The sequence below is a fragment of the Bombyx mandarina genome, chromosome 11, assembly GCF_030267445.1.
Source record: "Bombyx mandarina strain Sakado chromosome 11, ASM3026744v2".
Lineage (NCBI taxonomy): Eukaryota > Metazoa > Arthropoda > Insecta > Lepidoptera > Bombycidae > Bombyx > Bombyx mandarina.
Genome location: NC_143218.1, coordinates 7,131,804 through 7,154,657, shown reverse-complemented (window position 1 = coordinate 7,154,657; position 22,854 = coordinate 7,131,804). Strand labels below are relative to the sequence as shown.

The window sequence follows — 22,854 nt, the reverse complement described above, 5'->3', positions numbered from 1 at the left end:
GTACGGACTTAACGCTATTAACGAAGGCGCGAGTTATTATTAGTATGGACGCAGTCCGACAGACCTTTTAATAATTATTAATAAGATCTCTTATCTTATTAAACAACTAGCTGACCCGGCAGACTTCGTAATGCCTCAATCGATATATAAAAGATATAAACGTTTGTATAAAATAAACTTAAAACAAACAAAAGGAATCCGTCCGACGGGGAAAGGAAAAACAAAATTATTATTTTTATTTAATTTCGAGCATTTTCATATTTATCTACCTTCTCTGGACTTCCACGAATAATTCAGGACCAAAATTAGCCAAATCGGTCCAGCCGTTCTCGAGTTTTAGCGAGACTAACGAACAGCAATTCATTTTTATATATAAGTACATATATATAGATAGAAGATTTAATTATGAGATCAGTTATTGCACGGGCAATGTGGAGTCGAGGACTGCTTGGCTAGCCTTTACATTAGAGGATCATGAAATATTAACAAACTAAGCAGTATCATGAAGTGAAAAAATATTCAGTACTTTTTTATTGCTTAGATGTGTGAATGAGCTCACGGCACATCTGGTGTTCAGTGGTTATCGGAACTCATAGGGCATCGATACCATAAATGCCGCCACCTACCTTGAGACATGAGTCTACTCTATTTAAGTCTCAGTTTGTACAGTACATCGGCTACCCCACCCTTCAAACCGAAACGCATATCTGCTTCACGGCATAAATGAGCAGGGTGGTGGCAAAGTAGTAATTAATTAATTAATTAATTAATTAATTAATTAATTATAAATAACGCTCCACTACCACTAATTACGTAAATTATATTTTTTTGCTAATTTTATTTTTATTACACGACGTTATTACTTTACCGTGGAATTTGTTCATGAACATTTATTAAGTACGCATGTCATTAGAATTAGGTATCTGCCTGCGGGGTTCGAACACCGGCACATATTTTGCATCACTCGATACGAATGTGCCGGGCGTCTTCTATATCTATACTAATATTATAAAGAGGAAAGATTTGTTTGTTTGTTTGTTTCGAATAGGCTCCGAAACTAGTGGACCGATTTGAAAAATTCTTTTTCCATTAGAAGCCGACATTGTCCCTGATGAACATAGGCTACTTTTTTTTTTTTTTTTTTTTTTTTTTTTTGGTTTCATGTGTGTTTTAATGTTTCCGAAGCGAAGCGAGGGCGGGTCGCTAGTATTCTATAAGATGCGACGACTTTTAATTGACTGAAACTGGATGGAACGAATAAAAAAGGACACCGAAATGAGACAACTATAGAAATTAATTGGCGACTCTCGCCAAGATTAAGATAGCATAACTACTTTCAAGGTTTCATTTCTACCGCGTGTGAATTACATCCATATTTTTCAAGCAGATGTTGTACTTATTTCTATCTACGGCTTTAAGTACAGATTCTTCGAAATTTAAGTTGACATTATTAATATAAGTTGTTCGTTTAGAGCAGTGATTCCCAAAGTGGTCTATATCGACCCCTAGGGCTATGACAACCTGCAAGGGGTCTACGTCAGCGAAAAAAAACATCACACAACATCTCAACACATACACTGATAGTACCAATTTACTTACATCATACTATCTTATAATATCAAGACAAATACATTATTATCAGCAATTCTGGCTGCAAAACAACATACCTGTTACTTATCCCGTATTATGGAATATAGCGAGGAAATTTTTAATTTCCTTTCCATCGTCATACCTAGTGGAAAGGGGGTTCAGCGCTGTTACCAATCTCCTAACGAAAAAAATAAACAGACTGGACATCATTAGCCGAGGAGATTTAAGATTAACCCTTACAAAATTGACGCCAAATGTTGATAATTTATTATTAAAGCATCAGGTTCATCCTTCTCACTAAAAATATTGACTTATTGCGTATGTTATTTTATTTATAGTTTATTTTATGTTACGTATATTTTACATAACAGATACAAACATTTATTTTGAGTAGTTTTAATTTAAATTCAATTAATAAATGTATAAATTAACATGTGTATTTACTTTAAATTTTTAACACTAAACTTTACTACAGTTAGAAATTTACAGGAAATCAATATCAGGTAAGTAGAGGGTCTACCCAACACGGAAAAACATGGCAAGGGGTCTACGACACAAAAAAGTTGGGGAAGTCTGGTTTAGAGTGTCTGCTCGTCTGTATGTCTAGTGTTATAGTTATCTATATATTAATACCTGAAGCAAAAACATTGTACCCCTTTTTACGAAAATTGCGAGGCCGTAGGATTATGAAATTTCCCACACTTATAGAGAAGGAGTGCAGAATGCCAATTTTTTTTTTAAATTATGCATTAAAAATACATTAAATCAATAAAAAAACTTTACACACACACATAATAACGTATATATTCTTTGTTTATTGTCAAACTTTTGTTATTGAAAATTAATTATAGTCGAATTTCGACTACTGCGGGACCACTAGTACTACCTAAACATGACTAGCCATCCCTACCTACGGTCAATTGTAAGACCAGTATTCTTTCGTGTATGACTTTCTTCTTCCCAACTTTTCCAGACCCACTCCCCATCTCATCTAACTTTATTAGTGGTGCAGCATATTGTAAATCCACTTTGGTAAGCGCGACTATCCTGCTTAATGTATTATACAATACTGAAACTTCAGCCTCATGACTCAAGTGTATTTAAATTTGTGATGTTCACAAGTCAGATCATGTGCTCGTCTAATTTTATACAAAACTTAGTTGTACAATTCTAAATCGGTTTCCGCTTATGCCTTAAGCCGTCGGCTCACTATGCCGTGATTGGCAAACATAAATTTTTTCACAAGGCCGCTGATAACGGGGACTCCTGTTTACTTTGAAACACTCGACTCTATTGATTGAGATTAGCTGGAATACACACGCGTAACCTTATATTAATATTCGCGTGAGTCTTAACTGCTATTTTAAGACGAGGTGATTTGGCGTTATTTTGGGTTTAATAAGAGCTTTAATAGATCACATATTATGTTGGGTTTATAACTTTTTTTTCTATTTAATAAAACTAATACTTCTCTTATTTGTCATTTCTTGTTCACCAGCCTGCTTCATTTTTCAATCAGCTTTTCACCATCTTTTATTGCTGCCATCTCAGTTGCACTCTTTCTTAAATTCCAGGTCATTTCTCATTTTTTATCTAATATGCTTGCAAGGCGTATTCTTATTTCTCCGAATGGGCATACGATCTACACGATATGTCGTTGCTACCATTAGCTCATAGACATCACAACTTGGATTCCGTCCGCCCATATTGACGCTTGAGATCGAATTATCGACTCTATTATCTAACGGGTATCGCGTTATGCATCGTAAGTTTCATTTTAATTTCCAGTAAAATTAATGAAATCATTAAAATTATGCTCTGTGCACTCTTAAGTTTAATTATTTTTATTTTTATTCAAAATATTTCGTTAGTCATGAACTTTGTCGTATCTAGTTCTTAAGGGAGCTTAAATTGTAAGCTTGCGATCATCCATTCGTATACAGCTTAACAGCTTTGCGGTGAAAGCGTGCAGCTTTCAGACAATCCCACGAACTTTGCATTCAAACGTCAGAACTTGACGTAGCTGCAAGACAATGGTACTCATGTCATTCCATATTGGTACTCCGATTTTGTATAAAAACCTATGAACGTCGAAGTTGATCGTCTTTTTTAAATAAATTATCATAGATAAAAACTATCAAGTGAATTTTTATAAAAATCGCAACATGCAAAATACACAAATTTGCGTAAAATGACAAATGGTACGACTTATTATTTATTGTAAAGCCCGTAGCTATCTGCATATCTATATGACCACGACACTGTATATTCCACTCGAGAAGCTATCATCGGTTTTGGGTCCAAGAATCGGACACAATGGAATATGATTGAGTATTTGGCCTCACAGGATCTTCTTTGGTTCTCGCGAGTCAAAATCTAGTTTTGATTCTGACTTTTTACGGTTAAATTTTAGTTTAATCATAAATTTACGGGTTAATCAGTCGTCTGTCACCATGAAAAGTGTAAAGTATTTGAAACGTCGGAAATAATCTAACCAGATCATCTAACCTGAGATCAAACGAGCAAATTTGTTTTAATTACTTCGGGCTCATGTCTCGAGATGAGTGGCAACGTATTGAGTATTTTAATGTTTCTAGATTCTGGAAACCACTTTTTTTTTGCATAGATGGTTTAATGAGCTACATCCCACCTGGTGTTAAGTGGTCACTGCAGCCCATAGACATCTGTAACGTAATTGCCGCCACCCATCTTGAGATATGAGTTCTAAGGTCTATGTATAGTTACAACGGCTGTCCCATCGTTCGAACCGAAACGCATTACTGCCTAAAGCTAGTCTGTCCAAAAACAAAACTAAACCGCATTTTTATTAATCGATTACAAAATATCGCACATTTTATGCACTATTTATGTTTAGCAACATCACAGCTTACTAATTGGACAAGTTCCAAAACTAACAATTTCGTGCAAAATTTTCGAAGTGCTTACGAATTCATTAATGTGTTTTACTAAAAATAGAAATTAACACTTCACTAAACGGCCCTGCGTTAAAACTAACACCGTTACTAGCTCGATCTGTTTGTTCACGTCTCGTTTTAAGCTCATAAAGCATACATCATCGATAATATTTGTATTAGTTTACGAACGCAATAAGAAAAAAGCTTTAAATCTTATTCTGTAATTTGACAGAAAAATATTTGACTACGATTGCCTAAAATCTTTTCTCGACGCACTAACACAAATCTTAGAACAACTAATTTCCCTGAATTATGTAGACGTCGTAAATTTGATTGTAAAGTTTTAGTTTTAATTGGTGGCAGAGAGGTGAAATCGCGCTGCTGATTTTTCATCTTGTAAACTACTACACAATTCTAGAACATTTAAGTCAAGATTAAAAACCCCTAAATGGTTATTTAATCTTGTGTTTTTATTGAAGTTATACTTCTTTAGGCGCGTTATGAAAAATTGATGAGAGTGAAATTTACGATGCGCGCGCACCGTGACACAAAATTAACAGAATGAAGTTGCCCACTAAATCGCTCATTACAATACGACCGACGTAACTTGGCGAGTCTGAATATAGCCGCAGGTGAATTTTCCGAACCGTACCGAGAATTACCGAATTTATACGATGTCAAGAAAAGGGATGTCCAATATGCGTGCTTGAGGATGTTGTTTAATAGATTTTTTTTTCAAATTAATTAAAATTTAAATAAAAAATAAAGAAATAAATTTAATAAAAATAAAGTACAATTTCTTACGCGCGTACATAAGTACACGCACCCTTTTTCAGTTGTCCGCTGTGTATTAAAAATTACACTTTTGCATTAATACAATGGATGCGTCGAAGTAAGCAAAAATATTAAAATGACGTCTGAAAACAGTGATCAATAATAGTGCTTATAAGCATTTGAATAAATATTAATTAATTCTGTTCTACGAATAATAAGTAAATCATATCAAAACGCAACTGTGACGGTGGCGACGTTATCCCTGATAAATGTTTAGTTTGTACATTGTGTGAGTGTTCGCTTTGAAGAGGCGGAAAGACCGCAATGGGGGAACAGAGAAAGAAATAGGGTTGCTGTGCAAATATTTATTTCATTTTATTTTTATATTTGTCCAAGGCTCTATTTCAAGTCAGAGCAGGAATAGTTTAGCGGCTTGCCCTAGCTTGAAACATTGGTGATAGCAAATTTTCTGTCTTCGTACTGACTTTGGTAGCCCATAATTCACAAGCCAACTTCATTGCTTACCTTCCTAGTATAGTAAATTAGTTTTAAGGCTGAAATCAATTAAAAAACTGAATGACTATCTCTCTTCGGTACTCAATCACGCTAAAGACATATCCATGCTGTTTATTTGTCATAGCACGCAGCCTTTTCTGATTAACAAAACTACGTGAATGTGATTAGACATAGAACAAAGACCATATAGATTTTGACGACGTACCTCAAACTCTATTGATACAACTATCGTCTATAACAGTTAATTGTTTAACGAATTCGAATCTTATACAGTAAATAATATATTCTGTGAAGTTATTTGAAAACATCGTTTGTTTGCGTGTGCCAGCCCTACGAACAAAGCACAGGGAGGGCTGTACAAAGCTTCCGATACCTTTGATCCGCCCCGCCAGCTGATAAGCGCAGTCGACAGGTGTCCAATGGATCTCGGTCGCTTCATTAAGCATTCAGTATTTAACATGATCAGCGATTTTACAATTAATATAATGCAAATAATAAATTTTTGGTTCGTTTTTATTTAAGAAGGAAGGATTACTGGTGGCCCGGAGGCCTTTCCAGTTTCACCGGGACAGGTGGGCGAGCCTGGGCTCAGCCAGGAGGGGTGGTATTTGCTAATAGCTGCCCGAGTGCCTCCAAAGGATGCCTAACAACTCAAGAGCAGCTGCTTCGTGAATGAATCTACTACAGGATCGGAATCGCGACCCGCTGAGAAGATTCGATGAGAAATTCAACGGGCTGATGCCTGGATTAAGTTGCAGGTCGAATTATTTTCCAAATTCGACGAGTGCGATAACCCGGGGGCCCTAAATCTGCTCCTAGTGTTAGAGCTGAAGGCGTCCCAGTGCTAAGGTAAATGGATTTGATAGATCCGTACATACATGGGTTCGATTTATTTATCTAGACGGGCAAACATATTAGTTCAAAAGACAACGTAAATTCAATCTACAGTCTTGAAACTTAAAGTCTAATTTAAGTTTAATTTGTACTGCAATAGCAAACGCCGTACCTTCCAGTCGTGACTGTTTCGCGATAGAAATAAATCAGATGGTGATACAACCTCACAATGGCCCTCTATCTAAATAGGAGAAGATTTCGTAAATGTAGCTTCGCTTTATATTCCCTTTCACTTCTTGTTTTACGATTCTTGGCATATATTTTCAAACGTCACCATAATAGTACTTAACGAAGCATTTATATCCCTAAGGATGGTTCGTTTTCGTCGAAATCTCAGCAAATACGGATTTATCTAACCTTTCTCCTGTTCGAGGGCGAAACATCGAATTACGTGTTTTATTGTTTAAAATGAGTAGGAAATCAACAAGAAATCACTTTTTTTTTGGATAACAATTTATATTTTATTTACAATTTATTAGTCAATTTTATTATTTCATATGAGTATGAGGAAATGTTAAAGTAGCCACGATGATTGACAAATTAAGGATCGGACGGTTAGCGTGGTATGGACATGTGATGCGTAGAGAGAAGATGCATGCTACTAGGAGATGTATGGAAATGGTAGTGCAAGGTAGATGAGGAAGAGGTCGACCGAAGAAGACACGAATGGAGTGTGTGAATGACGATATGAGAGAAAGAGGTGTGAGTGTTGAGATGACGGCTGATACAAGAGAATGGAATAGAAAAATTCGCTGTGCTGACCCCACCTACGGGATAAGGTGGAGACAAAGAAGAAGATTATTTTCAGGTCGAGCCAGATTGCGTGAATGCTAGGCGACAATAACGTGCACAATGCGGTACCTTCTGCGGTAAAAACCATTATATTTCAAGCCTTAAATGGATGTTAGAATGCTCGTGCGTAAATAATAATATAAGTATTAAAACTGTTATATTAACCACAACAACCTACATTGGTCCTCTCGCCAACCCCACGATGAAAGAATACATGCTTGGCAGACTCCAAAACAAATAAAATCAGTACCCAAACAATCTCTAAGAAAAACTCCGAGGCTTCATTTAGTACGAAAGCTGATAGTCTTCGACAAGAGTCGAACTGCGTCACAACAGTAAAAAATATTACGATCACTTTGATGTGCGCTATTGTTCATGATTTATTTTATCTGTCTCTACATTAAATTCATAGGATGACAATCGTTTTAGTGAAAGGATATTCCATTCCATATTTAGGAACAACATAGGCAAAATGGAACTACACCCTATATGTATTCACGGAGTTGTGAAAAGTGAACACGCCTACAATTAGGCAGCCGAGGAAAACTCATCGGCAGCGACTTTTGAGTAAGTACAGAGTGTTATCGACATCATTACGACAATGCTGTTCATCTTCAGACTTCAAACAGCTGTCTTGCACTGGATAGGCCGCCAAGGCATTGAAATACAGGCGACTTTGCTATAACGCGGTTATATATCTACCTCATATATCTTATAATATATTACGTTCCTACAAGGCCCGTGTTGTGTTATATGTGACTAGATGCCAATACAAAAAGGAGAGTTTTTTTTTCTTTTTTTTCCTACCTATGCTGATAGCCTTGAGAGGCTATTTCAGCTTCACTCTAAGATGTAGGTGAGCTCACGGGGCTCAAAATTAATGACGTTGCTAACACGAACCCTAGCAAGAGCCGTGCTTCACAGAGTCTACCACCGGATCGGAAACGCGACCCACGCGAGAAACTCAGTGGGCTGTGTCTGTGGGTTAATTTACTCGTCGAGCCCTTCGTCGCAAGCGACAGGTTCGACGAGAAGGATGACCGGTGCTTGAGGTACCTAAAAGCACCATTAGTGGATCGGGAGGATCCGAAATGACCCAGAGAGTAATTTTTCTGAATGAAACATCTCAACTATGTCTGTTTGTATTTTTTTACCTATTATACCTACACGAAAAATAAGCAGTTCAATTTCGGTTATTCCCATAGTGTATAGTGTAATTTTCTAAATAATTTTAAACAAAAATCTCATTGTGTTTTAGAAGTACCGTGTTATAAGAGAATTTTGGGGAATTTTTCATTTCATGTTACAGTGAAAACGTGTTTTAAAATACCGTGTTATAGGACGGCTACCTGAAGAACGTGATCGTAACGTAGGATACATTATACAATAAAGTCATCAAGAATTCATTGATTTTGTGTTTTAAGACAGTATGGTCACCCTACACCCACGTCATTTCGAAAGTTAACGCCACGACTCGTCCGCGACTCGTTCGATATTGTCTCGATGTAATGAAACGCCGTAACGATATTCTTAAACATAAATAAAACTACTTTTACGGCTTAGTCTAGCATTTCTTATTGTATATTATTTCCGATGCTTGGATGATGACGATCGGATAAAATGCGAGATTACATCGCAACAATAGTTTTAATTATGTCTATGGTTCGCGAGAACCGGCTACATAATATTATAACAACAGTGAGGTTAGTAGGAGCTTTTTAACGTTCTCGATAGCGTAAAAGTTAACCCAAATTTGTGTGAAGTGGGAACGTTCGCCTACGTTTACTACTAGAGGCGCTGTTCTAACTGCATACAAATTTGCGTTAACTTATACGCTATCGAGAACGTTAAAAACTCACACTAAGCACACACATTGCATGTATCTTGTACGGCAAGTTATATGCGGAATTTATTGTGTGAATAATTTGAAAGAAAAAAACTCACAAATAAATGGTGATCTAAAACAACTGATTGTAAGAACGCGTCATTAATTATATGTTTTTTTAATGAATTTTCGTAGGCAATATAAAGTTTTTGCGCGAGCCACAGTTTAACCCGAGGGCATGGAGTTGAGCTATATTGCTATAAATAATTTAACACAAAAATTTCATGAACATTTAACGTAGTACTTTAAGGGTTTTTTTAATGGGACGGAACCATGTCTTTTGTGCACTTAAAACGTATTGAGAATATCAAAACCGGCCACAGCGTAGTTTTAAAGCTGTAAAGTTGTTCAAACACGCTTCGCTTTATCCGTTGACGTCACACACCGTAACCACAATAGGATCAACGTCAGCCGATGTTATATTCGGCATTTTGCGAGAATCGTTAAAGGTGTGTCTGATTTGTAGGGATTCAAATAACAACGTTCAAAAATATGGAAATTAAGAGTTACCGATGCCTGTCGTATGAGATGTCTGGTATATTTTACTTTTGATAATTGAAGATCGAAAAAAGAAGCCGCTCCTGCAACTATAACATTTATTAAAAAAAAATAACATACCGCGCTATATTTCACGGACTAGGACATAGGTCTCCCACGCTACATCGTCCGGTACGCGGTTGCCACTCGACAACTTTTTGGCCCCAGGAGTTAATTGTTCTACAAGTAATGTGGGCTAATGTTGGTTACCATAGTTTTTCTCTTCTCGTCAATTCTAATTTGAGCTCGCAAGGAAACTTTGAGCATATGGCTTACTCTTTGGGTGACCTTGAGCCTTCTGATAAAGCCCACCGTGAGCAACCACGTCTCAGTCCCATATAACATCACTGGTAAAGCACAGTGGTAAGGCGCATCGACAGTGCGTTTCCAGAGGACTTTTTTGCCACGTACCATGTGGCTATGGAATGAGCTCCCCTCCACGGTGTTTCCCGAGCGCTATATGTCCTTCTTCAAACGAGGCTTGTGGAGAGTATTAAGCGGTAGGCAGCGACTTGGCTCTGCCCATGGCATTGCTGAAGTCCATGGGCGACGGTAACCACTCACCATCAGGTGGGCCCTATGATCGTCTGCCAACAAAGGCAATAAAAAAAACACCAGTCAAAGACGTTCGATTCGGGATATTGTGGTATATATGTGATGCGAAGAGTTTACGTAGCTTTCCGAACGCTGCCCTTCCGAGACGGATTCGATGATTGAACTCTTTTTCGAGTTAAGACATACCTAGCAGGCCAGTTCCCCAATTTGACCAGTTGACAAGTTAAATATGCTCGTCAACAACTTCGAGCGTAGAGCTTCCGATCCTTATTGGAGTGGAAGCTTTTTTTTTTTTTTTGTCAGTAGGAAATCGCCGGACTTCCGCCCTCCACTGGGGATAGAGGGCGGAGCATGTCAGAGTCGAACTGACTAAAACCTCCTGTCGCTCAACAACCAACGTCCAAACCTCGCATGAGACAGAAGTCATGAAGAGGCAAAGGGGGGAAAGTGAAGCGTTTAGTGCGGAGCACATCTCTCCCATCACCCTGCCCCTCGGGACGCCGGACCGGCGGTCGTCGGCGCCACGACCACCAGCCCTCTCGGTCGGCAGGCTATCCGAAGCCCCCCTAGATGGCGCCGGTTAGAGTGAGCTATTCTACGGAATACCCCGCTGGACCAGAACCAGCGTGGGTCGAGGATAGCCGGCCTTCCATCACCCGGATGCTCTTGCGTAAAACGCGTGCAGAGCAGCTTGCATGTCGTCTTCTTAGGCCCCCCTCGCCGGTCCCCAGACCGACATATGAGGGGGGACCCGAAACACTTAGAGGGCCAGGGCTTGGGCGAGATCCGCCCATCGGAGCATCGATGCCACAACACTCGGCAACGACAAGTCGTTTCCTACTTTTGCGACGAGGACACGGCGCCACCCCTCCCATGCGGGGCAGGCGACGAGCGTATGCTCTGCCGTGTCCAAGTCGCAATCACAATGGTGGCACTCTGCCGTCGGCTCGGCTCTGATCCGGTGCAGGAACTCACCGAAGCAACCATGCCCAGTGAGCACCTGCGTGAGCCGGAAAGTGAGGCGTCCTCTGTCACGATTCACCCAATCCACAAGGACCGGGCGAATCGCCTCGACGGTCCTACGACCAGCCGAAGGATCAGCCAGCCGTCTGGACCATGACTCCAGCACGGACCGCCGAGATTGGGCCCTCCGCGCTCTGACCACACTGTGGCTGGGACGCGCCACGCCCCGGGCGCGAAGGTCAGCCCGCCACTGATAGTCAGCGGCGAGCGCCTCCGCTTCCAGAACCCAAGGCGGCGTCCCAGAAATTACACACGCCGCCTCAAAGGAGATGGTGCGATAACCACGGATGACCCTGACCGCGATGGTGCGTTGCGGCCGTTGCAGCAGCTTCGCCACCCCCGCGGCCAGGGACTGGCCCCACACAGGCGCCCCGTATAGGGCCATTGATCGCACCACCCCCGTATAGAGACGGCCGGAGTGAAAGCTACATGAACTTTCAACGTAATTTTCGTTTCTTCCATGTACTTAATATGGCCCAATCAAATAGAATCTCCACTGTGGTAATTGGAAATCGTACTGAGGTCCTTCTAGGACCCATACCGCGCTATTAAAACGAATTTAAAGCCTTTTTTTTTTTCTTTCTAATTCATCTCTTATTTGTTTAACTACAGCCAAATTTTCAGGACTAGTTAATAAAAAATACTGATAAAAAGAAATTAAGATGACATTGCAAGGAGGACGGTTATGATACATAATGAAAAGTCGTACTAAAGCGTCCGCAGTGAGTAATAACCTATACTATACTCTATATTATATATTATATTTATCTATACTATATTCTATAACTTTGTTAGCCAAAAAGAAGCCAACCCCTACTATCGCTGTGTCTATATTCACAGACCACAAATACATTTCCGACGCGATGAGTAGGACAGCTCTTACTTTAACTATTTACATTACTACTACTTCATTTTAATGCGAAACTAAAAATCTCTGTAATATATGTTCACTCGATGACATGAGGTCTAAAAATCTTCAAACGTGCTGTAAATTAGGTCAGATTTAGCTTAAATCGAAGCAACACAAATTAAAAGTTCCATGAAACTTATCTTAATGATTTATCTATATATTAATACGTGAAGCAAAAACTTTGTACCCCTTTTTACGAAAATTGCGCGGACGGAGGAGTATGTAATTTCCCAAACTTATAGAGAATATAGAGAAGGAGTGCACAATGCTAATATTTTTTTTAAATAATGCATAAAAGATACAGTAAAACAATAAAGAAAACTTTACACACCCTACGATGTATTTGAGACACACACGCATGCATACTATTTTTGTTTATTGTCAAACTTTTCTTATTACATAAAGTCTATGGTCAAATTGAGAATAGATTAAATATTGTTTGTCTTTGTTAATATTTGTCTAAAGTGTAGTCTTGGCGAAATCTGTGATTATAGAAGTATAATAAATAGTCTTTGACAATAGAACCGTAATAATGTTTAAACGTATAATTTTAATTAATTATGGTCGAATTTCGACTACTGCGGGACCGCTAGTTCATTCTTAATATCCGACGCTTTAAGTTGTTTAACACTTAAAAACTTGAGACAAACTTGATTTCCCAGCTTAATAGAAAATCTATTGTAAAACTTAAAACTTTTTAAAACCCAACGTCTAACGAATCTATACCAAACGGAATATCGAATTTTCAAAGCACCAAAATGAATCTAATGTATCGTGAATTCGTTGACTCATTTATACAGCACGTCGCGCAGCCCATACGAGATGACGTAAAACACAAGATGCTTACCGACTCACAACTGTGTTTACGTGCGTGCTAATTCTGGCCTTTAGGGCTTCAAACTACGTTATTCGGGAAGCTCGGTTTTAATGCCGACTCAATATTGTTAGTGTTGTTTTTAATAAAGTTAGTTTCATTCAGAGGACCTTCCTTCAATAATAATAATAAATAATAATAATAATAACTGGGAACAAATCCGGCCCAAATTTAATAATTCCCTGCATTATACCAGAAACTAACAAATATCCTTATATACGTTATGTGGGATGGAATGGCGAAATCTAGTAGATATTTAGTTTGTTAACAAAATCTTTAATTTTTTCATTAAAAAAAAATTCATTGCATCGTCATGTCAATTGATGACTGCCATTTATATTTTCTTATATCTATATATAAAAATGAATTGCTGTTCGTTAGTCTCGCGAAAACTCGAGAACAGCTGAACCGATTTGGCTAATTTTGGTCTTGAATTATTTGTGGAAGTCCAGAGAAGGTTTTTTTTTTTTATGATTGAAAGATTACTGGTGGCCCGGAGGCCTTTCCAGTTTCACCAGGACACGTGGGCGAGCAAAGGCTCAGCCAGGAGAGGTGGGATTTGCTAACAGCTACCCGAGCGCCTCCGAAGGAGACCTAACAGCTCAAGAGTAGCTGCTTCGCGAATGAATCTACTACCGGATCTGAATCGCGACCCGCTGAGAAGATCCGGCGAGAAACTCAGCGAGCTGATTCATGGGTTAGGTTGCACGGCGAACTCTTTGTCGAGTTCGACGAGTACGGTTACTGAGGTCCCTAAGCCTGCTCCTAGTGTTAGAGCTGAAGGCGTCTAATGCAAAGGTTATTGAATCTGATGGATCCGTAAGGACGTGTCTAGGGCGTCGACGGTGACTGGCTCCTGCGTGATCAGGATTCGGGGAGTAGTCAGCGGCGGCAACGATAAGGCGATTATCATGACGCATAGTCTTATCGAAGTACCGTTCCGACGCTGACTTCATGTATTTCTGGATAGATTCGAGGCCCAGGTCGTCGTGTAGGTCAACGTTCCTCACGAACCACGGAGCTCCGACGGCTAACCTGCAAAAGCGGGATTGTAAAGATTGGAGGGTGTCTATGCGTGTGCGGGCCGCGTGAGCGAACACCACACTCGCGTAAGTCATGACGGGCCTAATGCAAGTTTTGTAAAGTGTCACCTTGTTCCGAAGGGACATTTTACTCCGCTTACAGATCATGGGGTAGAGTCTACCGAGAATAAACGCGGCACGGTCACGGACTGATTTTATATGCGGGCGGAATGTCATCGATGCATCCAGGGTAACGCCCAGGTACTTGACCTTCCTGGCCCAGGGTATGGGTTGTCTAAAGAGAGTAATCGGGGGTGTGAGATTCCTCCTCCTAATCCGGGAGGAAATCCGTGTGGAGCTTCCCCTCTGAAATAGCACCGCAGTACTTTTCGCTGGGTTGATGTCTATGCGCCATTTTCGGAACCACTGTCCTAGGGCTAGGGCTGCGCTCTGAAGCTTCTTCGCGATTAGGGACTTGTTTCTACTGGAATAGTAAGCAGTCGTGTCGTCGGCGAATAAAGCTAAATGGGAGGGGTGAGAGGACAGAGCCTTGCGGGACTCCAGCTGTGAGAGATCGTGGGGAGGAGCGGGTTCCCTCGACTCGATATCGAAAAGAGCGGTTCGACAAGAAGTCCCGTATGATGAGCACGAGACTATCCGGCACGCCCATGTTGAATAGTTTGAAAATCAAACCATTGTGCCAGACTTTGTCGAACGCTTTTGCGACGTCGAAGAAGAGAGCTCCCGTGTATAACGGTTTTGGTCGATTAAGCCCCACAAGAATGTGCTCCGTGAGGCGGTGCACCTGTTGAACGCATGAGTGATTTGTACGGAATCCGAATTGTTCATCGATGAGAATGCCCTTGGATGAGACGAAGTCTCTGAGGCGTTTGTAGAGCAGACGCTCATACAGTTTGCCTAGAGACATGAGGAGGCTAATCGGGCGGTAGCTCGTCGGATGATTTTTTGGTTTACCGAGTTTATGTATGCCGATAACGTCCGCTTCTTTCCACACCGCGGGAAAGATACAGTTCGCCATAGCGGCATTGAAAATAGATGCCAACATCACGATGAGTTGGACGGGTAGAAGTTTAATAACGCGGTTGGATATACCGTCGGAACCGGGAGCCTTGCGAGGACGTAGGTCTTTGATAAAATCTTTAACTTCCATCGGGGTGACGGGTGGTAACGCATCCGAGGGTGGCAAGGAGACTCTGCGTTCTACCTCACTGTCTACTAATTCTACATGAACAGGGTCCACGGATTGAGTGCTGGGCGTGCACTGGGTTTGCAATGTATCGGCCAGCAGCTCTGCTTTTTCGTCATCATCGAACGCCGCGAGTCGGCCTGAGGGGCCTACGAGGGGGGGCATAGTTACTACCGTATCCGATTTGAGAGTACGAGCTAAGCGGTAGTAAGACCTTTGGGAGGGTCCAGAGAAGGTTTAAAAGGTAGATAAATATGAAAATGCTCGAAATTAAATAAAAATAACAATTTTGTTTTTCCTTTGATGTGTCGGACCGTCGGACCGATTCCTTTTGTTTGTTTTAAGTTTATTTTATACAAAAGTTTAGGTCTTTTATTTATCGATTGAGGCACTACGAAGTCTGCCGGGTCAGCTAGTTTTAAAATAAAATTAGTGTGCCAGTGTGAATTGACCAAAAAGTACCGATCTTCCCACTTATATACATATATTATATAGATAATAATAAGCTCCCAGATATAGAGCAAACAAACCTGCTCATCACACAATGTTTGCCCGATGTGGGAATCGAACCCACGACCCTAGGCGCAACAGTCAGGGCCGCTAACTACTCCACCAACGAGTCGTTCAATAATAATATAACTCCACAGTTAATTTGAAGTAGTTACCGCGGCCAGTGTCCGAACGAAGTGAATTGAATTTAGTCCAATTCAGTGAATTGAAAAGACCGGTTAATGAGTTCACTGTGCAGAAGGACCTATTTTTCGTGGCGCCGTAATTCCAAGGAGTACCTGCAATATTCCGGAAATGTTGAATTTCGTCGGATATTCTCAGTGGGTGGCGATTCCGATCCGGTAGTAGATTCAGCGAAGCACTGTACTTGCTAGGACTAGTGTTAGCAATTCTCTCATGTTGAGCGTGTGAGCTCACCTAACGGTCCGCGCGAAGTTGAAATAGCCATTTAGACTACCAAAGATTAGGTAGAATATTTTTTTTGGATTAAATTGTTTGTGAACCTTACTGTAATCCGGCGTCGGAGTTAAAAGATAAAAAGAATCAACTCTAGTTAATGTGTTTGTTGTAAGTATAATTTAAGACGTAAAATTCTTGATCACATTCAATTGACATTGTTCATACAATTTACGTACGTATCTCAATTTTATAATCTACTAGCCGTACTAGCCCGCTTCGCTGGGCATTTAAAATTAACATTATTATTTCTCACAGCCTCAAAGATTCTCATCATTAACGCCCCCACAACTGGTGTAGGGAGTCCAACACTCATATAAATATTAGCCTATCCATTAAGTATTTTCTACATGGATACCAAGTTTCAAGTCAATCGCATGCACGGTACAGTAGTTATAACGGAACATCCGTAAAAACCACTGTAGATTTATATATTAGTATAGATAAGCTTCACGTAATAATTAACTTTGGTTTCTCGCCACTGAAGTATGAAACCTATTTCTCGCAGGCACATTTAATCAAGTGTCATCTTTCAAACAATTCGGAAGTGCAAAGAACGAGTCTTGAGAACATAAAAGTTTAATGACAACCTTTGTCGACTGTGTGTGTGTTGTTTGAGTGTTCACGATATTATCGTCTCACGTCTCGGCTTTATCGTCTCGTAAAAATATGAAACAATAAACATTCTCCACAATATTTACAAGCTGATAACAGTCCGAGTTCATATAATGGTAACAAACGTCTAATATTATTCATATGTCTTCTATATTACTCAAACTTTCATCATTAAACTTTTAATGTGTTCTGTGCCATTTATTTAAAATCAAGATGAAAATGACAGTTGTTTGTTTAAAACACATCGTTGCAGCTTTAGCTTCTAGATGGATCTGAAGCCATATTATTATTATTTTTCTAATAAAATCCGTCAATTTTTTTTTAAATATCTACTGACCGTAGGTCGTAACCTACCCTGCTTTCTACCGTGAAGTCATTCCTTCCGATCTGAAGGGTGAACCAGCTGTGCACAATACAATTGGCTATATATACCAAATATGACAATAAATTAATCAATACTCAACCTGGATGTCGTTCGACAAGACTTATTAACTTTCCCTCCTGGCAGAGTCCTTGCTGGCCCACCTGCCCTGGTGAAACTGAAAACGACTCCGGGCCACCAGTAATCCCTCAATCATAAAAAAAAACTTTTTTTTTATTGCTTAGTTGGGTGGACGAGCTCACAGCCCACCTGGTTGGTGTTAAGTGGTTACTGGAGACATCTACAACGTAAATGCGCCACCCACCTTGAAATATAAGTTCTAAGGTCACAGTATAATTACAACGGCTGCCCCACCCTTCAAACCGAAACGTAATACTGCTTCACGGCTGAAATAAGCAGGGTGGTGGTACCTACCCGCGCGGACTCACAAGAAGTCCCACCACCATTAACTTAAAACTTCTCCTTGGATGTCATTCGCATTAGTTGGAACCTATCCACAGGATTGGGCCATGATCGCATCACTCGGTGCGATTATAGAACACGAGATGCTTTCACCGTTAAGCCACGATGATATTAATCTTTCAAACGAGGCTTGTGGAGAATAATTAACGGTAGGCAGCGGTTCGGCTTTTGTCCTGGCATTGCTGAAGTCCATGAGCAACGGTAAACACTCACCATCAGGTGGGCCGTATGCTCGTCTGCCTACAAGGGCAATAAAAAAATAACAATAAGACATAAAACATATTAAATTAGAGTTATTAGAATCTTCTCCACTCATTCAATTAAATCGAATCAAATGACGTCAGATTAATTACGTCATCAAACCGTGTAGATTAACAGAGCTTGCCAAAACCGAACACGCGATCAGTTGAAAAACAATTAAATTAAACAGTCAGGTAAAATTGTTTACATTCTTTGGGAATACAAATGAAAAGAAATCCGCTTCAGCTAATCGGACTTTAATGAAATCCAAAATAGCGTGAAGTGTAGGCGAATCAAAAACAAATGGCGTTTTTCTATAGTGATTTCTCACATTCATTCAAAGTTCAATCATTCAAGATACACAGAAATCGGTCATTTAACTGTTTCATATTATTGCCTACTGTTAGTACGAAAATATTCACAATTATATAACTACATTATACTTAATATATATCAATACATGAAGCAAAAACTTTGTACGCCTTTTTACGAAAATTGCGCGGACGCATGAGTATGAAATTTTCCGCACTTATAGTTTATATAGAGAAAGAGTGCAGAATGCTAATACTTTTTTTAAATTGTGCATAAAACTTCCTTAAAATCAATAAAAAGAACATTACACACACTACCGCGTATTTGACACACACACACACACACAAACTCTTTTGTTTGTTGTTAAAGTCTGTGGTCAAATTGAGAATGGATTAATATTGTTTGTCTTCAATTTAAATGTATTATTTACCTATAGTGTAGCCTTGGTGAAATTTGTTATTACTTATAGATAGAGGTCTATGATAGTCTTTGACTATAGACCCTTATTAATGTTCAAACTTACAATTTAAATTAATTATAGTCAAATTTTGACACTTACAATAGTTATAAATGTATCACTTTTCGCTGAAATCGACTATTCGTAAATAAAAACAGATCAATCTGTGTATATATCAACAAAATTAAGGTTTTTCCAATTTAACGACAAACACAAACCTCTTGGTATTTTTGTGTTTACGACCCCTTCGATGTGGGTGAAAGTTCTCATAAAAGAACTCATTCATTATCTGTCTGTTTATGTTCTTGACCTTTTCTTTCATAATGGTCAAATGGCCAAATAAATTAACAGGTCAGATACATTAAAACAGCTCAAGTACCGATAGCTCAAAGGTGGGATAGCCATTGTACAAAACATTTCAGGCTTCGACTTCGGCTTGAGTTGTGATATCTATCTATAGGTATAGGGTCCGGTAACCAATAAGCTCGAAATGGGCCATAAGCTCTTCTACCTATTAGTACAACAGGCCTTCTGTCTATAGTACACGACATTGAGCCAGAGCTACGGCGTTCAGAATCTGTTTAAAACTAAAAGTACCCTTAAGTGGGCAAACGAGCAACTACCAGAATCCAGACACTAACTACAACATCAATACCGCCTTAAGATAAAATAATAATGGCCTTGAGATCAGTGATCGAAGTTACAATTTAATCAGAAAAGGGGCAAACCAATTTTATTCATTTTATTTTTATTTGAATGATGGTAGGACCTCTACTTATTTCTACTGCGAAGCAGTAATTGCGTTTCGGTTTGAAGGGGGGGGGGAGGCAGCCGTTGTACTGTTAAAAGTGAGACCTTTGAACTCATGTCTCAAAGTGGGTGGCGACATTTACGTTGTAGATATCTATGAGCTCCAACACCAGGTGAGCCGTGAGTTCATCCACTCATATATGAAATAAAAAACCAAGTAGATATAGAAGTATACGTAAATAAAATCAAAGTTCAAAGACATGACAAAGCATATGTCAAAGCCCAGATCAAATGTCAAACTACAATCTCTCTTTGTTACAGGAATCGTGAATCGTGGTGATTCATTCCGGCGCCGTCGCTCACGGTCTGGCAGCTTAGCTCCATCCTCGCCAGCTCAAGCAGCTCCGGAATCCGAAGAACGACGACCGGTAGCCTGTCATCGAGTGGCCATGATCGGAGCGCCCGGCGTTGGAAAAACCGCCCTAATCAGCCAATTTCAGACTACCGAGTGTATCAATGCCTACGATAGACAAAGGGGTAAGTGAATCTGGAAAACACCTTTATCAATCGCCAATTTCGAATATACTGTAAAGTAGCTAGTATGGTATATCTAGTATATAGTAGCTACTATAGTCATTCAATGTGTTACTACACTTAATTCGACTCAGAAAATCCAATATGGCCGGTCTTGTTATGATTAATCGCAGTTTTACTGTAAAGTTTTTAGCAAAAAATTATTACATCTTACCCTACACTTCGAAATATCCTACCCTTATAAATGTTCTCAACACTTGCTCAGAACATTTATGTTTTTCTTCCGCTCACTAGATATAAATTGTTGATATTATGTGTATGATTGTTTTTCCTACGCCATTTTATATAATACAAACTAAATTAAGAAAGTATTTTAATGCACTAGCGGAAAAAATTAAAGGACTAAAAAGAAATTCCAAAATTTGTATGTGAATTTCGAAAGGCCACAGTTTTATAACTGCTTACTGGTCAGTTTTTTAAAAATTTCAAATCCATTCCTCCATTTTCCATCTTCAAGATAAAACCTGTTTAAAATTCATATCAACCATAAAATAAAAATTTTGGACTCTTCATTTCCTCGACTAGTTTATGTAAAACATCAATATTTAGTATTTTTAATTAAAAGATTAATCCTTCTCAAAATATTATTTTAAAACAGCCTAAGAAATTTATCATAACATTATCATCGAAGATTAACATTGTCACTAATCAAGATAAAGCCTAAAAAACAACAAACAATCGCGGCTTAGCGACACAGCAAACTAATCGTGTTTCATAGCGACAACAACTTCGTTAAATATTTAGTTATGATCTGAATTTAGGTTACATTATTTTATATTGAGCAACTTTTAAAACTAAAGCTGAAAGGTTAAGCTGCAATAGTTAAATCGTCAATATAATCACATTCACTAAACATTCAACTTCCTTGAATCCATCACTCTAACTTACGCCGTTTGGTGCGTTTGGATCTATCGAGAAACTTTATAATATCGGTAGTTTGGAGCGTATACTTATCCTTATACTTATACTTATTCATAAAGACGACATATGAGAATGATTTCTGTTGATTCTCCCCTTCCTATTTCTACCGCATTACCTAAATAAAGTTCTCAGGTCTCTCAGAGTATCGTAATGCGTGATTACGGTACTCTCATCATCAACGCGCTCTAAAGTAATATTAATAACGTTAGTCAAACTCTGATAATAGTATTATTTAAATTTTCCTTCTACATTTTTAGTAAACGAGACTTCAGCACAGCGTTAGCATCTGGCCAGTTTTACGCCATTGTTATTGGAAAGCCAATTTAGTTGAAATGTCTCAGAATCATCATCAGCTGTAATGTGGTACATCTATGCTCTATCCACATTCTGTGTTTGAACTTCTTTATCTAATTCTGAGGTTCTTTGTGATCCTTTAATTGTGTTCCTTTACACTTGCGGTTTCTGTGGGTCTAATTGACACGGACGCCCTGGTAGTGACCAAATTATAAGATATCTTACACAGATATCTGATGAGCTACAATGTGGATAATTGACCTATTGTTTTTGCAAACAATAAATTAGAAGAAATTTGACTAAATGCTTTTCGTTGACAAAAAAAAACCTCATCGGGCCAAATTGTCTAGTATTTGTTTCCTCAGACTCTAAAATATCTATTAAACTATTCGTGATAAGTAATTCAAAATAAATCTTTTCATTCAATAGAACCCGCTTTATACAGTGAACTGTACGTATTACTTATTCCTCGATCACTATGCAATACGATTACGTACATTTGACTCTTCGATAGGATGAAAATCGAGTTAAAAGCGACAGTTTTTTTTCAACACCTTTTGTGAGGCGTAATGACTTTTGCTGGCAGCCATTTAACGGATCCATGGACGCGGAATGGTCGTTCTTTTTATAATTCTGTTTCAATAGTAGTTTGTGCAGCTCTGAAATGAATATGCCCATTTGCATCCAAATAATAATACAGAATTCAAAGTGGAATACATTATTGCTTAACGTAGAAATGAGCTGGGTTATATTGCCAGCTCGTGTGGGCTCATATAATCTGTGCTGATAATTATTAACAAGAAGAGAAGTTATGTTAGTAAGAGAATAGGAGATAGTAGGTAGTCTACTGCAGAGGGATAGATAATTAATTTTATGGAGTTCAAATTTTTTAACCCACTTAAAGTATTTTATTAGCCTTGCATTCTAGTTGGAAGGAAGAATAGCTGTTCTAAAATACAATTGAGATTTGGACAAAGGCGTTTGACGCAATTCACATTGTGATAAACACAGAGTATGGAAGCGAGTTAGCATTAGTAGCCGTGAGCTCAAGTCAATATAAACAACAATGAAAATCTGTATTCACTATTTTAATGGAGAGACAGCCCTGGCAGTAACATTTCAGACCCAATACAAAATTTCCAACGAGAATAATTCAAGAATGTTTTAATATTCGCGTGTTAAGCCGCGTTGAAAAAATATGACGGGTGTCAGAGGTAGGCAACGAGAAAAGCTTCCTCATAAATAAATAATGTAACCCTAAATTGACTGTTAGGCTTATAATCCCGTTGCCTCACAAACGAGTAAGACTAGCAAATATATACCTATATGGAGTATTTCAGAATGAATAAACAATAAAAGACTTAATT

General features: G+C 38.9%; 1 protein-coding gene across 1 annotated transcript in view; it reads left to right on the top strand.

Annotated features, from left to right (window-relative positions):
• LOC114242224 (GTP-binding protein REM 1) overlaps positions 1-22,854 on the top strand; it is a 142,865-nt gene that overhangs the window by 95,364 nt on the left and 24,647 nt on the right. Inside the window, exon 2 of the mRNA XM_028173307.2 lies at positions 20,000-20,215. Coding sequence (XP_028029108.2) covers positions 20,000-20,215 — 216 coding nt within the window. The remainder of the gene's footprint in view (positions 1-19,999; positions 20,216-22,854) is intronic.